The sequence below is a fragment of the Lissotriton helveticus genome, chromosome 3_1 (genome assembly GCF_964261635.1).
Source record: "Lissotriton helveticus chromosome 3_1, aLisHel1.1, whole genome shotgun sequence".
NCBI classification, from domain to species: domain Eukaryota; kingdom Metazoa; phylum Chordata; class Amphibia; order Caudata; family Salamandridae; genus Lissotriton; species Lissotriton helveticus.
In genome coordinates this window covers 32,343,698-32,365,008 of record NC_136061.1, presented here as the reverse complement: position 1 = coordinate 32,365,008, position 21,311 = coordinate 32,343,698, and the positions used below count along the sequence as shown (strand labels likewise).

Below are 21,311 nucleotides of genomic sequence, written 5' to 3'. Positions count from 1 at the left end.
GGACCGTCTGACAGGAGCACAATGAGGCTATAGGTTTATAGTATGCCATCTGCTGTGCAGGGCTGTTTGAAAGGGGCACAATGAGGCGATAGGTTTACAGTATCCCATCTGCTGTGACAGGGCTGGTTGACAGGGGCACAATGAGGCTATAGGTTTATAGTATCCCATCTGCTGTGACAGGGCTGGTTGACAGGGGCACAATGAGGCTATAGGTTTATAGTATCCCATCTGCTGTGACAGGACCGTCTGACAGGAGCACAATGAGGCTATAGGTTTATAGTATCCCATCTGCTGTGACAGTTCTGGTTGACAGGGGCACAATGAGGCTATAGGTTTATAGTATCCCATCTGCTGTGACAGGGCTGGTTGACAGGGGCACAATGAGGCTATAGGTTTATAGTATCCCATCTGCTGTGACAGGGCTGGTTGACAGGGGCACAATGAGGCTATAGGTTTATAGTATCCCATCTGCTGTGACAGGGCTGGTTGACAGGGGCACAATGAGGCTATAGGTTTACAGTATCCCATCTGCTGTGACAGGACCGACTGACAGGGGCACAATGAGGCTATAGGTTTATAGTATCCCATCTGCTGTGACAGGGCTGGTTGACAGGAGCACAATGAGGCTATAGGTTTATAGTATGCCATCTGCTGTGCAGGGCTGTTTGAAAGGGGCACAATGAGGCGATAGGTTTACAGTATCCCATCTGCTGTGACAGGGCTGGCGATGGGTTTACAGTATCCCATCTGCTGTGACAGGGCTTGTTGACAGGGGCACAATGAGGCTATAGGTTTATAGTATCCCATCTGCTGTGACAGGGCTGGTTGACAGGGGCACAATGAGGCTATAGGTTTATAGTATCCCATCTGCTGTGACAGGGCTGGTTGACAGGGGCACAATGAGGCTATAGGTTTACAGTATCCCATCTGCTGTGACAGGGCTGGTTGACAGGGGCACAATGAGGCTATAGGTTTATAGTATCCCATCTGCTGTGACAGGGCTGGTTGACAGGGGCACAATGAGGCTATAGGTTTATAGTATCCCATCTGCTGTGACAGGACCGTCTGACAGGGGCACAATGAGGCGATGGGTTTATAGTATCCCATCTGCTGTGACAGGACCCTCTGACAGGGGCACAATGAGGCGATGGGTTTACAGTATCCCATCTGCTGTGACAGGACCGTCTGACAGGAGCACAATGAGGCTATAGGTTTATAGTATCCCATCTGCTGTGACAGGGCTGTTTGACAGGGGCACAATGAGGCGATGGGTTTACAGTATCCCATCTGCTGTGACAGGGCTGGTTGACAGGGGCACAATGAGGCTATAGGTTTACAGTATCCCATCTGCTGTGACAGGACCGACTGACAGGGGCACAATGAGGCTATAGGTTTATAGTATCCCATCTGCTGTGACAGGGCTGGTTGACAGGAGCACAATGAGGCTATAGGTTTATAGTATGCCATCTGCTGTGCAGGGCTGTTTGAAAGGGGCACAATGAGGCGATAGGTTTACAGTATCCCATCTGCTGTGACAGGGCTGGCGATGGGTTTACAGTATCCCATCTGCTGTGACAGGGCTTGTTGACAGGGGCACAATGAGGCTATAGGTTTATAGTATCCCATCTGCTGTGACAGGGCTGGTTGACAGGGGCACAATGAGGCTATAGGTTTATAGTATCCAATCTGCTGTGACAGGGCTGGTTGACAGGGGCACAATGAGGCTATAGGTTTACAGTATCCCATCTGCTGTGACAGGGCTGGTTGACAGGGGCACAATGAGGCTATAGGTTTATAGTATCCCATCTGCTGTGACAGGGCTGGTTGACAGGGGCACAATGAGGCTATAGGTTTATAGTATCCCATCTGCTGTGACAGGACCGTCTGACAGGGGCACAATGAGGCGATGGGTTTATAGTATCCCATCTGCTGTGACAGGACCCTCTGACAGGGGCACAATGAGGCGATGGGTTTACAGTATCCCATCTGCTGTGACAGGACCGTCTGACAGGAGCACAATGAGGCTATAGGTTTATAGTATCCCATCTGCTGTGACAGGGCTGTTTGACAGGGGCACAATGAGGCGATGGGTTTACAGTATCCCATCTGCTGTGACAGGGCTGGTTGACAGGGGCACAATGAGGCTATAGGTTTATAGTATCCCATCTGCTGTGACAGGGCTGGTTGACAGGGGCACAATGAGGCGATGGGTTTACAGTATCCCATCTGCTGTGACAGGACCGTCTGACAGGAGCACAATGAGGTTATAGGTTTATAGTATGCCATCTGCTGTGCAGGGCTGTTTGAAAGGGGCACAATGAGGCGATAGGTTTACAGTATCCCATCTGCTGTGACAGGGCTGGCGATGGGTTTACAGTATCCCATCTGCTGTGACAGGGCTGGTTGACAGGGGCGCAATGAGGCTATAGGTTTATAGTATGCCATCTGCTGTGACAGGGCTGTGACAGGGGCACAATGAGGCGATGGGTTTACAGTATCCCATCTGCTGTGACAGGGCTGGCGATGGGTTTACAGTATCCCATCTGCTGTGACAGGGCTGGTTGACAGGGGCACAATGAGGCGATGGGTTTACTGTATCCCATCTGCTGTGAGAGTGCTGGTTGACAGGGGCACAATGAGGCTATAGGTTTACAATATCCCATCTGCTGTGACAGGGCTGGTTGACAGGGGCGCAATGAGGCGATGGGTTTACAGTATCCCATCTGCTGTGACAGGGCTGGTTGACAGGGGCACAATGAGGCTATAGGTTTACAATATCCCATCTGCTGTGACAGGGCTGGTTGACAGGGGCGCAATGAGGCGATGGGTTTACAGTATCCCATCTGCTGTGACAGGGCTGGTTGACAGGGGCACAATGAGGCGATGGGTTTACAGTATCCCATCTGCTGTGACCGGGCTGGCTGACAGGGGCACAATGAGGCGGCAGGCATACAGCATCACATCTGCTGCGACAGGACCGTTTGATGGGGCAAAATGAGGGGACAGGTATCCCACCGCAGTTCAACAGAGCCAGGGCTGGGTCTATGGAGCAACACCTGCAAGGCTAGCGCTGCATGAGGGTGAGTGCCACGGTGCCATCGCTGTGCTGTAGGGGAACAGGGACAGATGCTGTAAGACATGGCAACAAGGAAGGTGTAAATCTGCAGTGCCGGTGCAGTATAACAGGACACAGGGAGGGCTCGCCTACAGGATACCTACAGTGCCAGTGATGTCGGATCAGCCCAAGAGTGAGGACTCACTCCAGTATATCTGCAATGCCAACGCCTAATGACAGGTGCTTTGGGTGGGTATATGAGGTATAGTATTCTACCCGCCCTGTCAGCTGTGAGATGTCTCAGAGAGGTACAAGCACCCTGTGATAAGATTGCTCCGATGTCACAGTTGACAAAAAGGGGGCAGAGGGGAGGTAAGGCGTTTGTGGTAGGACACTGTTCGATATTGCAGTGGGAAGGAACAGACTGTACGGAAGATACAGAACACTACATACAAGTCCCACATGAAGCCTTGGGTGGGGGCTCAACACTATAACACCCACAGCGACAGTGCTGTATACTGGGCATCGGGAGGGCTCAGGCTCAACAGCACAAGACCCACAGCGACAGTGCTGTACGATGGGCATGGAAAGGGGACGGGCTCTTTGGTAGGCCAAGTACTGCCAGATCTGCCATTTAAAAAATACAATGATGGGGTACAGTGAGGAGGTAGTACTCTGCAATAAAAATATTGTGGAGAAAAAATTAGACAGTAAAAGGGCTGCCTCAAAAAATGTCTACTGAAAAAACTGAATGGAAAAAAAAGTTGTGGAAAAAGGAAATCAAAATATGTTGTGCCTTATAAGGCAAAGGTAGCAGGGGCAAGGGGAATCCTCCTGCGGAAGTAGAGAGGATTTACAGAGAGGTGGGCAAAAGGCAGGGATGAGTAAGGGGCTTTGAGGTACCAGTCAAAGGTGGTAATAAGGGGGTTGATACGGTTCAGGGACTGGTCGAGTTCAGCGGGTAGTTAGGGAATTTTAGGATTCAGGGAAGGGTGGTAATAAGGGGTTAGTAGCGTTAAGGGAATGATAGTGTTAAGCGGGTAGTCAGGGGCTTTTAAGGCGCAGTGGAGGGTAGTGATAAAGGATAGTAATTTTCTTTTGGGGTTATGGAAGGTTAGCAATATATGGAAGTAATGAGTTTTTAGGATTCGGGGAAGGGTAGTCAGGGGCTTTTAGGATTCAGGGTACATTACTGTTAAGCAGTAGTAACGGGTATTTAGGGTTGAGGGGAGGGTAATATTATGGGGTAGTTTGAGGTACCTGCAGTGCCATCGCTTCCCGAGAGTTCGCCACCTCGATGCGTGCCTTATTCATGGAGCCCAGGTCCATCAGCATTGGACGGTCATTTTCTTCTAGTAACACGTTGGTGGGTTTTAGGTCCCTGAAAAAAGAGCATGAATAGGAAATTACTGAGGAGGCATCAGCCATGTACATACATTCATTCTTCAGTATCCATTCATCCAGTCCCTCCTTTTGCTGACCTCAGCCAATCACAAGCTGTCCTCTCAAGGTACTTGCGGAGTATTGTATTCTTCATAGGGAACATGAAACTATGACTCTGAATTTTAGATCTGGCCAAAGCTTTACTTGACTACGTCAATATCCAACAGGGGGTTACCAGTGCCTTGTCTGGATTCACCTCTGTGTCAAGGTTTGGACGGTACATTACTACCCACCACACAGACTCTGTGCTACAACACTGCGCCTCGGTCTGTAACGCCCATAACACAAAAATCCTGAACTTCATGAATAAATACAGGATTTGATTTTAGTTTGTTTTATGGTCCTCACTCCCCATAATCTTAGGAGAAGAAACCAATGTAGTGAAGCTTCAGAAATACTTTGCTGAGCAGCCATGTTTTCAGTGCTTCTTCAAATGGAATACCCAGTTCCATGGTATGGATTTCACTGCTTCCGTCATCACTCCACGTACACATGCAGCACTGATCCTCCAAAGAGAAGCATTCAGGAACAGAAGCAGCCTCTGGTCGAAGGTCTTGGCCTTCTGACTAGGGTTTGTCTGGTGTTCCACTGCTTCACTAATCCCCATCCAAACCCAGATTGCGTTCACTTGCACACCACGTTGGACAACAGCCTGCCAAGAGTGGCCTCTAGCATCCAACACCGGAGGCAGACGCCAACTATTGCATTCATTCTCTTAGGATTTGAGAGGACGTGTTACTCCTTCGCAACCGTGACGGAGATATAAACACCATAGGATGTTATGGGATTTATATTTCGGCAGGATGTACATCAGTCACCATGTGACGCAGTAACCTGTCGCCCAAAACCGAAATTTGGCCCTTACATACTCCCCTTCCTTCTGAATATGATCCTGTTATGGAACCCAAATCCAGCCTCCTACACATATCTCCCTCTAAACGCATCAATCCACATCGATCACCTACAGGACAACTTTCCCCCGTTCTTCTAGATACGCACTTTACTAACACAATCCACAAAAACATCATTCTGTGGATGTCAACCTTTACTGGAAGAACATTACTCACTGGAACATCTACTTAGGCACTCAGTCTCCAGCCGAGCCCGGGACTGGGCAATTCAAGGCAACATTTTCAGCCTACATGTATCTGCAATGTAAATCTTCAATCACTGCTGCTAGCACCGCTCCCTTCACTAGGAACATGTCTAGAGGCATGGTAAAAACTAAAATCATGTGCCCTACCCACCTGATTAAATCCCCCCGCCAACCGCCAAAGTCGTATCATAAACCAATCTGCTTCAAAAAAACACAGAAACCACACTCAAAAAGACTTACTAGGAGTAGGCCCTGCTGGATGCAACATTTATTTATCGCAACCAATAAAAATTCACTGGATGCAATAATCATCACATATTTCGGGTGGATGATGTAAAGTCTTTTTTTCCTGTCTGGGACAGAAAACTCCCAGAGTGTTTCGGTGATTGTGGATTTTGTTTTTCAAAAACAAACTCCTACTTTGGGAGTTTGTTTTTGGAAAACAAATATCTTTCAAAACGTTTGACAGTCGGCCATCATGGCTGACACGATTGTTCAGAATATCGCAAAAAAGTACCCTCTATAAATACTTTTAGGTTCAAGAGTGAAAACCACACAAGTAGATACTCCTGTCAGCCCTATATCATTTTACTGGAGTCCTATAACAGGCTCAACAACAGGGCTGTTTCACAATAATCATTCTTTCCATATAAAATTGTATAAAAATCATTACATTTTTTTTTAATTCCCCCGTTTTGTATATATATTCATCATTTTCTATATAAAAATATTTTTTTTCAAGTTCTCAATCAGTGAAAACATGAACGTTTCTGTTTTCAAATCTCAATGTGTAGAGGAAAAATCAAGTTGATAGTAGACATACCGTTTTTAGGGCTCGGGCCTACGTCACCACGAAGTGGGGCGGAGCTTCCGAGCTCTTATGCATTATAAAAAAAAAAATTCTTTAGGGGTCCGGGCTGCCACATTCCTAAGTGCGCGCCGCGTTTTTTTATGGCATCTGCCTAGTGATTCGTCTTCGCTGTGCTGTATATTTAGTAGCCTTGACGTGATAGGCTATATTTACTTTTCGTCCGTCATTTATTTCAGTTTCATGGCATATTGTGTGTGGTTACGTGCACGGCAGACTTATTAATCTTAATTAGGAGCTGTCAGAGTGCCCGTGTAATGCAATACAGATGGTGGGAGCGCGTTCACCATTGCATTGCATGTATCATGCGCGCGTGTAACATGTACCTTTCGCGCACGGCAGTCCATTCATTTTAATTAGGAGCTGTCAGAGTGCCGCGTTCACGGCGGAGATAATTGAAAGAAGTTTCCTGTAGCTTCAAGGGCAGTCACAGTACTTTTTAAGATACCTCGCATATTCCTCAAGCTAAGACAAGCACCCTTGCCTCGCCAATCCGCGTGTCTTCTAAAATAAAAGTGCGCATTTGCCTCTTCTCTGCGAGGAGTGATTTCCGTTGCTGTTTTCTCCTCCCTTCAATATGTTAGAGTTTAACAGAGATGTCCAGGGGTGCAGCAGGTGCAGTGACACCGGGGCCTCGAGGGTCTCACTTAATCCAGACAGTGCTGTATTTTACTACCAGTGGCTGTGAGGGTGCAGCAGGTGCAGTGACACCGGGGCCTCGAGGGTCTCCCTTAACCCCGACAGTGCTGTATTTTACTACCAGTGGCTGTGGGTGTCCAGGGGTGCAGCAGGTGCAGTGACACCGGGGCCTCGGGGTCTCCCTTAACCCAGACAGTCCTGTAATTTACTACCAGTGGCTGTGAGGGTGCAGCAGGTGCAGTGACACCAGGGCCTCGAGGGTCTCCCTTAACCCAGACAGTGCTGTATTTTACTACCAGTGGCTGTGAGGGTGCAGCAGGTGCAGTGACACCGGGGCCTCGAGCGTCTCCCTTAACCCTGACAGTGCTGTATTTTACTACCAGTGGCTGTGGGTGTCCAGGGGTGCAGCAGGTGCAGTGACACCGGGGCATCGAGGGCCTCACTTAACCCTGACAGTGCTGTATTGTACTACCAGTGGCTGTGAGGGTGCAGCAGGTGCAGTGACACCGGGGCCTCGAGGGTCTCCCTTAACCCTGACAGTGCTGTATTTTACTACCAGTGGCTGTGGGTGTCCAGGGGTGCAGCAGGTGCAGTGACACCGGGGCCTCGAGGGCCTCACTTAACCCTGACAGTGCTGTATTTTACTACCAGTGGCTGTGAGGGTGCAGCAGGTGCAGTGACACCGGGGCCTCGAGCGTCTCCCTTAACGCCGACAGTGCTGTATTTTACTACCAGTGGCTGTGTGTGTCCAGGGGTGCAGCAGGTGCAGTGACACCGGGGCCTCAAGGGTCTCCCTTAACCCCGACAGTGCTGTATTTTACTACCAGTGGCTGTGGGTGTCCAGGGGTGCAGCAGGTGCAGTGACACCAGGGCCTCGAGGGTCTCCCTTAACCCAGACAGAGTAGTGAGTGCAGAGTAGTGAGTAGTGAGCAGAGTAGTGAGTAGTGAGTGTAGAGTAGTGAGTAGAGTAGTGAGTAGAGTAGTGAGTAGAGTAGTGAGTAGAGTAGTGAGTGCAGAGTAGTGAGTAGTGAGTAGAGTAGTGAGTAGAGTGGTGAGTAGTGAGTGCAGAGTAGTGAGTGCAGAGTAGTGAGTAGAGTAGTGAGTAGTGAGTGTAATAGTGAGTAGTGAGTAGAGTGGTGAGTAGTGGGTAGAGTAGTGAGTAGAGTAGTGAGTAGAGTAGTGAGTAGAGTAGTGAGTAGAGTAGTGAGTAGAGTGGTGAGTATTGAGTGCAGAGTAGTGAGTATAGTGAGTAGAGTATTGAGTAGTGAGTAGAGTAGTGAGTAGTGAGTAGAGTAGTGAGTAGAGTAGTGAGTGCAGAGTAGTGAGTAGAGTAGTGAGTAGAGTGGTGAGTAGTGAGTGCAGAGTAGTGAGTAGAGTAGTGAGTAGAGTAGTGAGTAGTGAGTAGAGTAGTGAGTAGAGAGTGCAGAGTAGTGAGTAGTGAGTAGAGTAGTGAGTAGTGAGTAGAGTAGTGAGTAGAGTAGTGATAGTGAGTAGTGAGTGCAGAGTAGTGAGTATAGTGAGTAGAGTACTGAGTGTAGTAGTGAGTAGTGAGTGTAGTAGTGAGTAGAGTAGTGAGGAGTGAGTAGAGTAGTGAGTAGAGTAGTGAGTAGAGTAGTGAGTAGTGAGTTGAGTAGTGAGTAGAGTAGTGAGTAGAGTAGTGAGTAGAGTAGTGAGTAGTGAGTAGTGAGTAGAGTAGTGAGTAGAGTAGTGAGTAGAGTAGTGAGTAGTGAGTAGAGTAGTAGAGTTGTGAGTAGTGAGTAGAGTAGTGAGTAGTGAGTAGAGTAGTGAGTAGTGAGTAGAGTAGTGAGTAGAGTAGAGAGTGCAGAGTAGTGAGTAGAGAGTGCAGAGTAGTGAGTAGTGAGTAGAGTAGTGAGTAGAGTAGTGAGTAGAGAGTGCCGAGTAGTGAGTATAGTGAGGTGAGTAGAGTAGTGAGTAGTGAGTGCAGAGTAGTGAGTAGTGAGTAGAGTAGAGTAGTGAGTAGGACATCACAGGCAGCAGCTGTGCAAGCTTCTTACACTCACAAGGAGACCACAGGCAGCTGAGTTGCAAGCTTCTCCCACTCACAAGAAGGACATCACAAACAGCTGGTAGCTATGCCGGGACTGCAAAGGGACGAGACCACGACAACGGACCCGCCCGCCCGCCCGCTCCACTGCACCGGAGCACAAGCGGTCTGATATTGGACTGAGCCTGCCTGCACTGGCTCCTACCCCGCGGATCACCACTGCAACTGGACACGGCAGACCCCCCCCCAACGCGCTGCCGGGATTGAGCGGCTGAGGCTCCGGGAGCCTGCATGCACTGGTGCGCGGAGCCTCGCAGGAGAAGAGAAGACGAGCCATCCCCACCTGCCTATTCGGTTCCTGGCTCCCCCTGGCCAGAGGTAGAACACGACAACGCCGAGGTCGACCTGTGCACAGCCACGCTGATAGCCATAGTGGAGCTGGACCCGGACCGGGACCGTCGCTGGCGCCGAACATATAGCGGGAACACCACTGCGGAATGCTCCTGCCTGCAAGCACAGCCGAGACCCCTGGTGTCCCGTACACGGCGGGAGCCTTGCTGTCCTGCTGGCTGGTCGCCTGACTTCTGCTCCTGCCTGCCTGCAGCTACCGCTAAAGTTCAAATACAATCACCGCCGCAAGCAGCGCTGGTGCCCCGTTCAAGCAGGGTGCCGGGCTGTCCTGCGCGGCGCCTGACTCTTGCCCCGGGCTGAATCTGCACAACGCGGCGACATTGGAGGAAGGTGAGCTTTGTGTCCACCCCCACTCCACAAAATAAGCCCTTCGTCCCCCCCTCTGAACACCTTGTGGTATTGTGGAGCCGCGACCGGGGAACTAATTGTGTAGAGGGGAGGCAAAGCGCGGAGAAGGGAGAGCGACCCCATACCCGTGGGTACTCTCGGGGACACCGCGGAACTTAGTTCGCGAACCCCTCAGCCGGATGCACCCCGTCACCCCCTACCCCCCTCCAATGTAGACAGTGAGAAAAGAGAGAGACCATCCCCATTGTCGCGCCTGCACAGGCGACCTGGGCGACAAGGGCGTCCTCAGCGAGGCGCTTGCTGTGAGCAAAAGTGGTGTAGCCTATGTGCATGATGAACTCGAGATTCGTGAAGGTTTTTGCACGCAAACAATTATATTGAATGTGCAAAACCGACTACTACAGGGGTCCTTTACATGCAAGATTTTATGCCTGCAAGATCTTATCTCTCCGGGACAAAGCGGTCCTGCTCTCTCCACCAACTAAAATGGCGGGGGCCATAAAGAAGAGCTATAAATCGCCTCCTCTGCCCACCAGATGACCATGAGGCTACATACCAAAGGGGCAAGGGTTACCAAAAAAGAGATAAGACGCTCTCCTCTCCTCCCTGCAACACAGGAGATGTTCTCTCTCCTCCCCACCAACGAACATAGATGAGGGACTAACCCGATCGGCCCCAGAGAAGAAAGGGAAACAAAACTCCCTAAAAGACATCCACAACAGACAAAGGACTACTACAAAGGACGCTGGTCTCTGTATAGGATACTCGGGCGGCCATCTTTGACTAGTTATCCATTGAGGTGGCCTGCTTAGTCTAATGGCCTCTTTAGTATATTCTCAATTAGCGAATGTCTGCCTTTTATTGCAGTAGTACACAGCTACTTGTAGTTAATGTACCGATTGTTACCTCCTATTTTCTTGGCCGCTCTCTAGTTGCAATTTTTTACTCATTTGGCTCTGTGTCTATTTTGTTATTCGAATATTTTGTTTCGATATTTCATTAATACTATATTTCTACGTGTATACTGTACACTCCTATAAGACTGCTATCGCTTAGGCTAGTGACCTTCCAACCGATTCTCACTAGCGAATGCCTTTTACGGCAGTATTATACTTCTATTTGTATTTAATGCATCGATGGTTATCTCACATACTGCTGACCGTAATCTAGTCACATTTTTGAATCATATGGTTCTGTGTTTGCACATGTGTCTTGTACCAGTATTTCACTAGTACTTCACTCTTCTCGTATACTGGACACTTCTAAAAGCTGCACCCATTTCACTTGCTTTTGATTTATGTATCGCACCGATTGCTATCGCACCGATTGCTACCTCATATTTTGATATATCGCACCGATTGCTATCGCACCGATTGCTACCTCATATTTTGTAAGCTGTTATTTTTATATGTTTATACTCTGTAATTTTATTATTGGATTGCACCAATTGCTACCTCCTATATGTGGATTGTCGCTGCCCACTAGTGTCGCTTTTGTTCCCATGTAATTTACTGCTTACATTTGTCTATTGCACACGGGCACCACCCTTGTTCTCCCAACCATATCCACCTAAACGGCCATCCCAACATGGATCTCATCGGCAGGCACACATATAAAATCAACTATCCACTCGTACTCACCAAAAAAGCAGCTAAACGCTTCAAACATAACTGCTTGAGGTCTCACCTGGAAACTCCCTTTGCCGACGCTTACTTCTCACCGGTCAACGGAGCCCAGAACACCGATATCATCTTCCACACCACACGCAGAGTGCAATGGAGAAAAGCGTTCCTCTCCTTACTCACCGTCTCCTCCGCCAGGAAATCAGCATATGGCCTTACACTATCCATCACACCATCCCAACTCTTCCAAGGCAGGGCCACCATTACTATCTACAACAACGGGATTGTACTAATGCAATCCGGAGACAGCAACCTGGAACTACTAGACAACCTGTTCCCCGCCTTCAAAGAGCACCTCTCCAATGCTCGGACCGCCACTCTTTGCACTGCCAGTCCCACCACCCTTCACCAAACAACACCCACACACAACACCTCTAACATAGTTCAGCTCCAGAACGACACGCACCTCACACTTACCCCCAGCACCCGAGTCAATATCCCTCCGGCTGTAACTACCACACACTTCGTAATCACAGACACAGCTCTCTCCCCACAATACATCGACACACCCACCCTCCCTACCTCCCTGCATACCACCATTCACACTACCCTTACCACAACCACTTCTACCACCCCTGACATCACAGCTCCCACACACAAAAAGCATAACTTAGATCAGCAACAGCCTGACGCTCACAACGACAAATCACACCCTTTATCCCCACACCCCTTACCCCCCCCATCCTCAGCCCCCACTACCACCCTCTAACGAAACACGCAGAACACGCCACCGTATCAAACTCAACACCTTCTCCACACAACAGGACCAGCTCGTACCACATCTCCCCCCCCATTCTCAGCCCCCATTACCCCTCTTGCACCCCCGACACCATTAACATGCAATCATCCCCCGTTTGGAGCTCGCCGCCTACAACCAATGTCCTCACCTATACCGAAAACCTCCTCCCTGCTCCAACACCACTCCCTACCACAATGACTCCCTACCCCAATGACACCCCAGCCAAAAAACTTTCCTCGGGGCCCATGCTACGGAGCCTAGCACGGACACCATCCCCCCTCCCGACCCGCATGTCATCTCCCAGACTTTGAACTCACCCCTGACGCACCCACCCCCCACCCCCAGCACCTATCCCACGTTGGACCTGATTATGTCCACCCTCACCCAGATCAAAGAAGACATTCACAACATCAAAGAAGTACTCACCACACACCCCAAACACCCTTTACCTTCTACCACCTTCCCTCCCAACAGGTCTCCCTTCCCTCCGGACGATTCCCACACTCATCACTCCACACACCGTGCTTCAATTCCTACCCGCAAACGCAGCAACCGCCCCAACAGGCCCCTCACCCTTCCTGTTGATCCTCTCACACTACACTCCCCTCATTGGACCTCAATCCCTGTTCGCAATCGCAACAACCGCACCTATCGCCCATGCAACCCTCTTACGGAACTCGAAACCCACACCCTCCTCAGCTCCTATAACCCAGTTCACATACACCGCTCATCCGCCACACACCTCACTATTCCCACGATACACTCCAATCCCCTCAGACCCCCGACACTAAAGAACAGAAGCTCGATACCTAATAACCTTAGAAAAGTCCCCCTCTCTCTAGTACCCCCTACCTCCCTCGACACACCACGTCTCAAATGCACCCTCCTCAACTGCAGATCGGCCTCTAGACACTCCTCCGCCATCGCTGATCTCATCTTATCATTGGACCTTGACCTAATCATCATGACTGAAACATGGCTAACTGAATCCTCTACACCTGTAATGGACATTCTGGTTCCGCCAAACTATCACATCATTAGACTTGACAGGCCCGGCAAAATAGGCGGTGGAATCGCATGCATACACAGGAGTAACCTCTCTGTTTTGAAAGTCACCTCCTCCTCCCTACCCTCCCCAACTTCATGTGAATACATATGCCTCGATATTATTAGTGAGGGCAAACCGATATGCTCTCTTCACGGCATTTACCACCCACCAGGGGAAAACGCTATCTTCTCCCAACAAATCGTGGATATGATTTCAACCAATTCCGGACGGCAGCTCACCCAAATATACCTCGGTGACTTCAACCTCCGCTGGAACGATAACAAGGACGCGGTGGTACATAGTCTTAAAAATTTCCTCAAGGCCCTTGACCTAACCCAAATATGCAACAGCCCGACCCACGAGAAAGGCTCTATCCTCGACCTTATCATCTCCAGAATCTATCCAACTTGAATCGATCCAACCCTGCGACTGGTCAGATCATCATATTGTCACATTCTACATCAATGAAAAAGTCAAAGTTAACCTGGCTCAAACGACTAAGCCCAAAATTTGGAAAAGAGACCTGAAAAAACTCAAACCAAACTCTCTACCCCCTAACAGCTGCAATCTTCTAGCTCCCCCTGCCGGCATCTCGGACGTTCAATCCTTGACTGACCACTATCTCAACGCAATGACCACAATAATTGATGAGGTTGCACCTATGCAACTAAAAAGAGTATCTTCCAAAATTTCCAACCCATGGTACGACGGGAGTCTCAACGAGGACCGACGAGCCATGCGAATGGCAGAGCGCACCTGGAGATCAGCCCCCTCTGCACTGCATCTAAAAACACTGAAGAAAAAGAGAAACTCCTACTTCAGGAAAATTAAACGCGCAAAAACAGTTTTCTTCAGCCACCAGCTAGACCAAGCAAGGAACAGGCCGAGGAAATTGTTTGAACTAATCAGAACTCAATGCAAGGAACAACCCCAGCCACAAAGCAATATGCACGAGACACCCTCCTGTGAAGATTTCTCCACTTTCTTTATCCAAAAAACTGACAACATAAAGAGCGATCTCATCATTGACGCAAGCCTCTACTCCAAGCCTCATTGCATAGCGCCCACGCAACGGAAAAACAATGCCACTTGGTCATCCTTTGTCACCTACTCTGAAGATGAAATAGGGAAACTGCTCAGCACCATCAAGCCATCCAATCATCTCACGGACCCCCTCCCTGCTAACGCTGTAAAGGACTTCATCCCTCTGCTCCTCCCAATCTGGACTAAAATTATCAACAGCTCACTTCAACAAGGAACAATCCCTGAATCCCTTAAAGTAGGACAAGTCACGCCTTTACTAAAGAAACCAACAGCCGACCCCTCTGATTTAAACAACTATCGTCCCATTACCAATATCCCCACTCTCGCCAAACTGCTGGAAAAATGCGCACAAATACAATTGACTAAACACATTGACCAGTTTGGCCTCCTCAATCCGCATCAATCAGGCTTCCGAGCGGGGCACAGCACTGAAACGGCTATGACTCACATAATTGACGACGCCCTTCAAATGTTAGATCAAAACGATACCTGTATTCTCATCCTTCTTGATCTCTCTTCAGCTTTTGACACCGTTAAGCATGAGAAATTACACGAACTACTAAACACAAGAATGGGTCTATCTGGGACAGTCCTCAAATGGTTCACTTCCTTTCTACACAACAGGACACAGAAATTCAAAAGTAACAACCTGATGTCCCCGCCCATACCTGTTTCGTTAGGCGTCCCACAAGGTTCCTCCCTATCCCCAACTTTGTTCAACCTAGTCATGGAACCCCTCACCACCTTGTTACAAGAGTCCAATATACACTTTCACATGTACGCTGATGATACCCAACTATATCTCAAATTACAATCCCCCAAGGACATTTTGCTCCTGAACTCAACGATCAGAAGCACCCAATCCTGGCTTGCTGATAATCATCTCAAACTCAATGCTCTGAAAACAGAGTTCCTTCTTATCTCACCTCCCACCAAGATCTCTACCACACAACTCTGGCTTAAAGACCTAACTGCACTCAATGTCCAACCCACCATCGTAGACTCAGCAAAATCCTTAGGCATTACACTTGACACCAATCTCAACATGCAGCAACATATCAGCAAGGCAACCAAGGGAGCGAACTTCCAAATAAATACCCTGAGGAAACGTAAACCCTTCCTCCCTGCCAATGACTTCCGAACTGCAGTACAAGCACTAGTCATCCCTCGAATAGAATATGGCAGCATCGCCCTCTGCGGACTCCCCCTAACTACTACTGCTCCACTAAGAGCTTCTCTAAACGCTGCAGCGAGACTCATCACTGGTTCAAGAAAACACTCACATATCTCCCCCGACTTTAAATACCTGAACTGGCTGCCTTTCGAAGCCAGAATACATCTGAAAATCGCCTGCATGACGCATAAAGCTGTCCACATGCGCTCACCAAGCTATCTCACTCAGAAGCTGACAATCTCTGGTGGCTCTAGAAACACCAGAGGCACAAACAATCTTCTGCTGAAGCCTCGAAGATTCCGGAAGGAAAAAACTTATAAACGCTCCTTCTCAGGAATGGCACATAGGATCTGGAACTCACTCCCCCCTGAAACTAGGCTTATCTCCTCCACTGCACTGTTTAAGAAAGAAGTAAAAGCTATATTCATGGCTAAATACACCTGAACTGCTATTCTGAACTTTGTTAAGTCTCCGCGCTGCTCGGTACTCCTTGTTCGACCCCGTGGCTTATTTGTTTTTATATGTATTAATGCCTTATGTGATTCTCCTGGTTGCCACGTGTTTGTACTAGTATCATTTTTTACTTACCTGTTTGACTATGTTCCCTCATGCTCCTCTTTCCTATGTGAAGCGCTCTGATATCTGTAAAGATCTTGTTCGCGCTATACAAAACTTTCAAAATAAATAAAATAAATAAACAGCAGCGGTGCAAGCTTCTCCCACTCACAAGAAGGACATCACAGGCAGCAGCAGTGCAAGCTTCTTACACTCACAAGTAGACCACAGGCAGCAGCGGTGCAAGCTTCTCACACTCACAAGAAGGACATCACAGGCAGTAACGGTGCAAGCTTCTTACACTCACAAGGAGACCACAGGCAGCAGCGGTGCAAGCTTCTCACACTCACAAGAACGACATCACAGGCAGCAGCAGTGCAAGCTTCTCACACTCACAAGAAGGACATCACAGGCAGTAACGGTGCAATATTCTCACACTCACAAGGAGATCACTGGCAGTACACACCACATGAACACACTCCATAACACATAGCAACAATACATTGGCATTTACAATGCCATTAGCTCAAACTCAAATAAATCCGAGCCCGATTGCATTTCCAATGCTTGTTTACATATGCAACATATATTATTTACAGGTATGTAAATATTATATGTTGCATATATAAAAAATGATATGTAAATAATATATGTTGCATATGTAAAAAAAACGGTATGTCTACTATCAACTTGATTGTTCTTCTACACATTGAGATTTGAAAACAGAAACGTTCATGTTTTCACTGATTGAGATCTTGAAAAAATATATATTTTAAAAAAAATAGAAAATGATGAATATATACAAAATGGGGGAAAGAATCCATAAAATGTAATGATTTTTGTACAATTTTGTATGGAAAGAATGATTATTGTGGAACAGTCCTGTTGTTGAGCCTGTTGTAGGCCTCCAATAAAATGATACAGGTCTGACAGGAGTGTCTACCAGTGTGACATGATTGTTCATCAGACTGTTTCCACATTCAGAGGCCCTGCTATGATGGTGGTTCCTGTCAATGTTCAGAGCTATTCGCAGGGGCGGATGACAACTCAGTATGCAAAGCCCTCCAATCCCTTCGGGTAGAGTTCGCGCTACATAAAACTACACCTCCATATCTGGTGAGCGGAGGTCTGTCGGGATGGCGGAGGTACTGTCCTCCACCATCCCAACGGAGTAAACTCCATCCGCCAACGTCTAAAGCAGACCCACCGTTTGTAAAATTCTACCATAGAGGTTGATGTGTAATTTTCACTGGGTGTTTTTCTTCAGAACATAAAATAATAGACTTAAAAGTGTAAAGTCCAGAGTATCTCAGGCCCCTTCTATGTCCTAGGACGTTCCTCCATCTGTAGGACTTTTTTTTTTTTTTTTTTAAATGGACGAGCCGGCTTTTCAAATCATCTCAAAATGCCCTAGACTATTCTGCCTTGCAGGAATTCAACACGGCGGCAGCTTCATATGTGTCCATCACTTACTAAGCGCACCCTCATCTCAAGACAGTAACCCGACTTATAAAAGACACACAATGCAAAAAAACGATGCCAGACTAAACTTCAATTGTCAAACAGTTAACAAGCATTGGCAAACCCAATAGGTCGCGTCTATGTGACCGATTGACTTTGGTAGTGATTTTTTTTAAACTGTGGCTGCTGTGCAGCATGGCTGTAAATAAAGTGACGGCCTGTCACATCCATTTGTGGGCGCACAAACACAAATGCATCCACTACAAAATGAGGGGAGCATTTATTTTTATTATTGATCAATCTGAGATGGATTAGTGAATACAATGTTGCACGAAAAACGTTTTTATATAGCGCTAACGCTCTTTGAAAAAAAACGAGGAGTTGGATAGAGGGAGTGGACGGGACGAGGCAACATGAAGGGAGGGCAGGAGAGAAGGATGGGGGTGAGGGAAGAGAAGGACAAGTGAGAGACAACAAAGGGGATGCACACTAGCAATGGAAGGAGGGCAGGTGGGGAAGCCAACCCACAACGGAAAGCGGGCCGGCGATGATGGGAAAGACGAACGGATCCCTCGACCCCTCACAGTCCGGTTTCAGAGCCAACCACAGCACCGAGACCTCCCTCATCGCAGCCACCGACGACATCCGAGCCCTGCTCGACAACGGGGAAACAGCGGCACTCATCCTCCTGGACCTCTCTGCAGCATTCGACACTGTCTGCCACCGCACCCTAGTTCAACGCCTCAGCAACATCGGCATCCGAGAGAAGGCACTGGAGTGGATCATCTCGTTCCTCGCCGGAAGAACACAGAGAGTCCGCCTCCCCCCGTTTCGATCCGAGGCCACCGAAGTCATCTGCGGCGTCCCGCAAGGATCATCACTCAGCCCAACCCTCTTCAACGTCTACATGAGACCTCTTGCTGCCATCGCACGCCAACACAACCTCAACATCATCTCCTACGCCGACGACACCCAGCTGATCCTCTCCCTCTCCAGAGCCAGAACCAGCCTACACGAAGGGGTGAAAGACGTCGCAGAGTGGATGAAGAACAGCCGCCTGAAACTGAACTCAGACAAGACGGAAGTCCTCATCCTGGGACCATCGCCCTCCGCCTGGGACGACTCCTGGTGGCCCCCCGCCCTGGGCACCGCACCCAAGCCAACAGACCACGCACGCAACCTGGGCTTCATCCTGGACTCCTCACTCTCAATGACCAGACAAGTCAACGCCGTCTCCTCATCATGCTTTCACACCCTGCGCATGCTTCGCAAGATCTTCCGATGGATCCCGACCGAAACCAGGAAGACGGTCACCCAAGCACTCGTCACCAGCCGACTGGACTACAGAAACACCCTCTACGCCGGAACCACAGCCAAGCTACAGAAAAGACTCCAACGCATCCAGAACGCCTCCGCCCGACTCATCCTGGACATCCCCCGACGCAGCCACATCTCCGGCCACCTGAGAGACCTGCACTGGCTCCCCGTCAACAAGAGGATCACGTTCCGGCTCCTCACCCACGCACACAAGTCTCTCCACGACCTGGGCCCCAAATACCTCAACGACCGCCTGACCTTCTACACGCCCACCCGCCAGCTACGGTCTACCAGCCTCGCACTCGCCGCCGTACCACGCATCCGAAGAGCCACCGCCGGAGGAAGATCCTTCTCCTACCTGGCTGCCAAGACTTGGAACTCCCTCCCCATCCACCTTCGGCTGACCCAGGACCATCTCGCCTTCAGGAGACAACTCAAGACCTGGCTGTTCGAGCAGTAACGATCCCCCTCCCCCAAGCGCCTTGAGACCCTCCCGGGTGAGTAGCGCGCTATACAAGTGTTATGATTGATTTATTGATTGATTGAAAGCACAAAGAGAGTGGGTGGGGTTGGGGAACTAAAGGGACAACAGAGGGTGGGCAGGGATGGGTAGGCAAACAGACAACTGAGGGTCGGCAGGGTTCTAGAAACAGACCGACCACACAGGGCGGGCAGGGATGGCTAAGCAAACAGACAGTAGAGTGTGGGAAAGGATGGGTAACACATGGACAACAGAGCATAAGCATAGATGGGTAAGCAAATGGACAACAAAGAGCCTTTGGGATGGGTAAGCAAACAGAGGGTGGGGAATGATGGGTAAGCAAACAGACAACAGAGGGGGGCATGGATGGGTAAGCTAACAGACAACAGAGGGTCGAAGGGGTGGGTAAGCAAACAGAAAACAGAGGGTCGAAGGGGTGGGTAAGCAAACAGAAAACAGAGGGTCGAAGGGGTGGGTAAGCAAACAGAAAACAGAGGGTCGAAGGGGTGGGTAAGCAAACAGAAAACAGAGGGTCGAAGGGGTGGGTAAGCAAACAGAAAACAGAGTGGGGCAGGGATAAATCATCAAACAGACAACGGAGTGAGGGCAGAAGCGAAAGCAAATGTAAAACAAAAGATGGACGGACTGATATGGGGAGACACACAGACAATGTAGAGCAATGGGCAACAAGAACAGAAACTGAAGCTGGGCAGGCAAAGGGAGTGAGAGGAGGAACACGAAGTGCACATGCGAAACAGCTGTACTGTGTGTTGAGTGCTTAAACTACAAGAAAAATGGGCACCTGCAAAGGAAGCAGGGGAAGGACATAATTAATGAGTACCTGCAGCAGGGGAGGCACAAATACCATAGGAGGAAAGAAGTCTACAGAGGCTGACAAATACGAAGCAAGCAAATGAGAGTGACAATAAAGGCAATGGGTGGGCTGTAAGACCACTGTAAGCTAGCAATATGTCTTACAACAGACGGTGAATACGTGGTTTGAGGCAAGATCCTTGTTGAAACTGCCAAAAACGCATTCAGATAAAGACCTTTCTGAACTCATAGGTTAGTAAACACTCTCAAAATTGTAGCAATAAGAGCTGCTAGGGAACCTCAGGATTTAGAGAAAGACAGGAATAGAGAGGTATGAAGCCAGAGACGGCGAGATCCCGAGAGAAAGAAATACATGGGGCTGGGACAGAAGCCCCTATAACGGTCTGAAAAAGCAGTGCGGTTTTGTGGCCTACCTTATAGTTATCCCACAACTGATTTGAGCTACAGTAGAACGTGGACCTAACTAGAAGAGGGTGCACATTAGAAGTATCCTCCGTGTTAGCCCAGGGTAGCTACTGCCTGTCGTTGCAGGCTGTGGGTGACTAGCTATAGCCTGTGTACGTGAGACGGGTCTTTCGACCTGATGAAGGTGCCCTACACTCATAGGCAGAGTGCCTACTTCAACTCCTCCTTATCTGCCAATGTTAATTTCTGGACTCTCCCCCAAGTGTAGCTCTAATGTGTGCAGAGTATGCTGGTTTCCCGGTAAACTCCCTTCATTCTCTGATAGAGGCAGAAATGACAGATCCTTTCTTGCCTGTGACCCGATTGAAAATGCAGCTATCATGTGGCGTTCTGGGGAGAAATAATCAGCACACACTTGACAAAACCAAGTTCTTGTCCTGGTTAGAGAAACCCACTTTCGCAGCTTCTGATGCTTGTTATCACCAAACAACTAGAGAGAAAGCGGCTCAAGTCTGGTTATGGAAAGTATGTCAACCCTTCACTTCCGTGCCCTCTCCCTTCCTCTGGCTAAGCCCAGGAAGAAGAGGACAGAGGCTGCGGATGAACTTTCTCTTGATTGAAGAAGATTTTGGAATGTATAGAGTGTATAAGGCTGACCTTTATGACCTGTACTTAATCTGGGCAGTGAAGTGACTCTCTGCACCAG

General features: G+C 48.9%; 1 protein-coding gene across 4 annotated transcripts in view; it reads right to left on the bottom strand.

Annotated features, from left to right (window-relative positions):
• Positions 1-21,311, bottom strand: part of STK16 (serine/threonine kinase 16) — a 166,411-nt gene that overhangs the window by 43,644 nt on the left and 101,456 nt on the right. For all 4 annotated transcript variants that reach the window (XR_013608549.1, XR_013608550.1, XM_078679159.1 and 1 more), the window contains exon 6: positions 4,316-4,436. Coding sequence is in view for 2 of the 4 variants with exons in the window: in XM_078679159.1 (XP_078535285.1) it covers positions 4,316-4,436 (121 nt within the window). In the remaining 2 variants the exon portion in view is untranslated. The remainder of the gene's footprint in view (positions 1-4,315; positions 4,437-21,311) is intronic.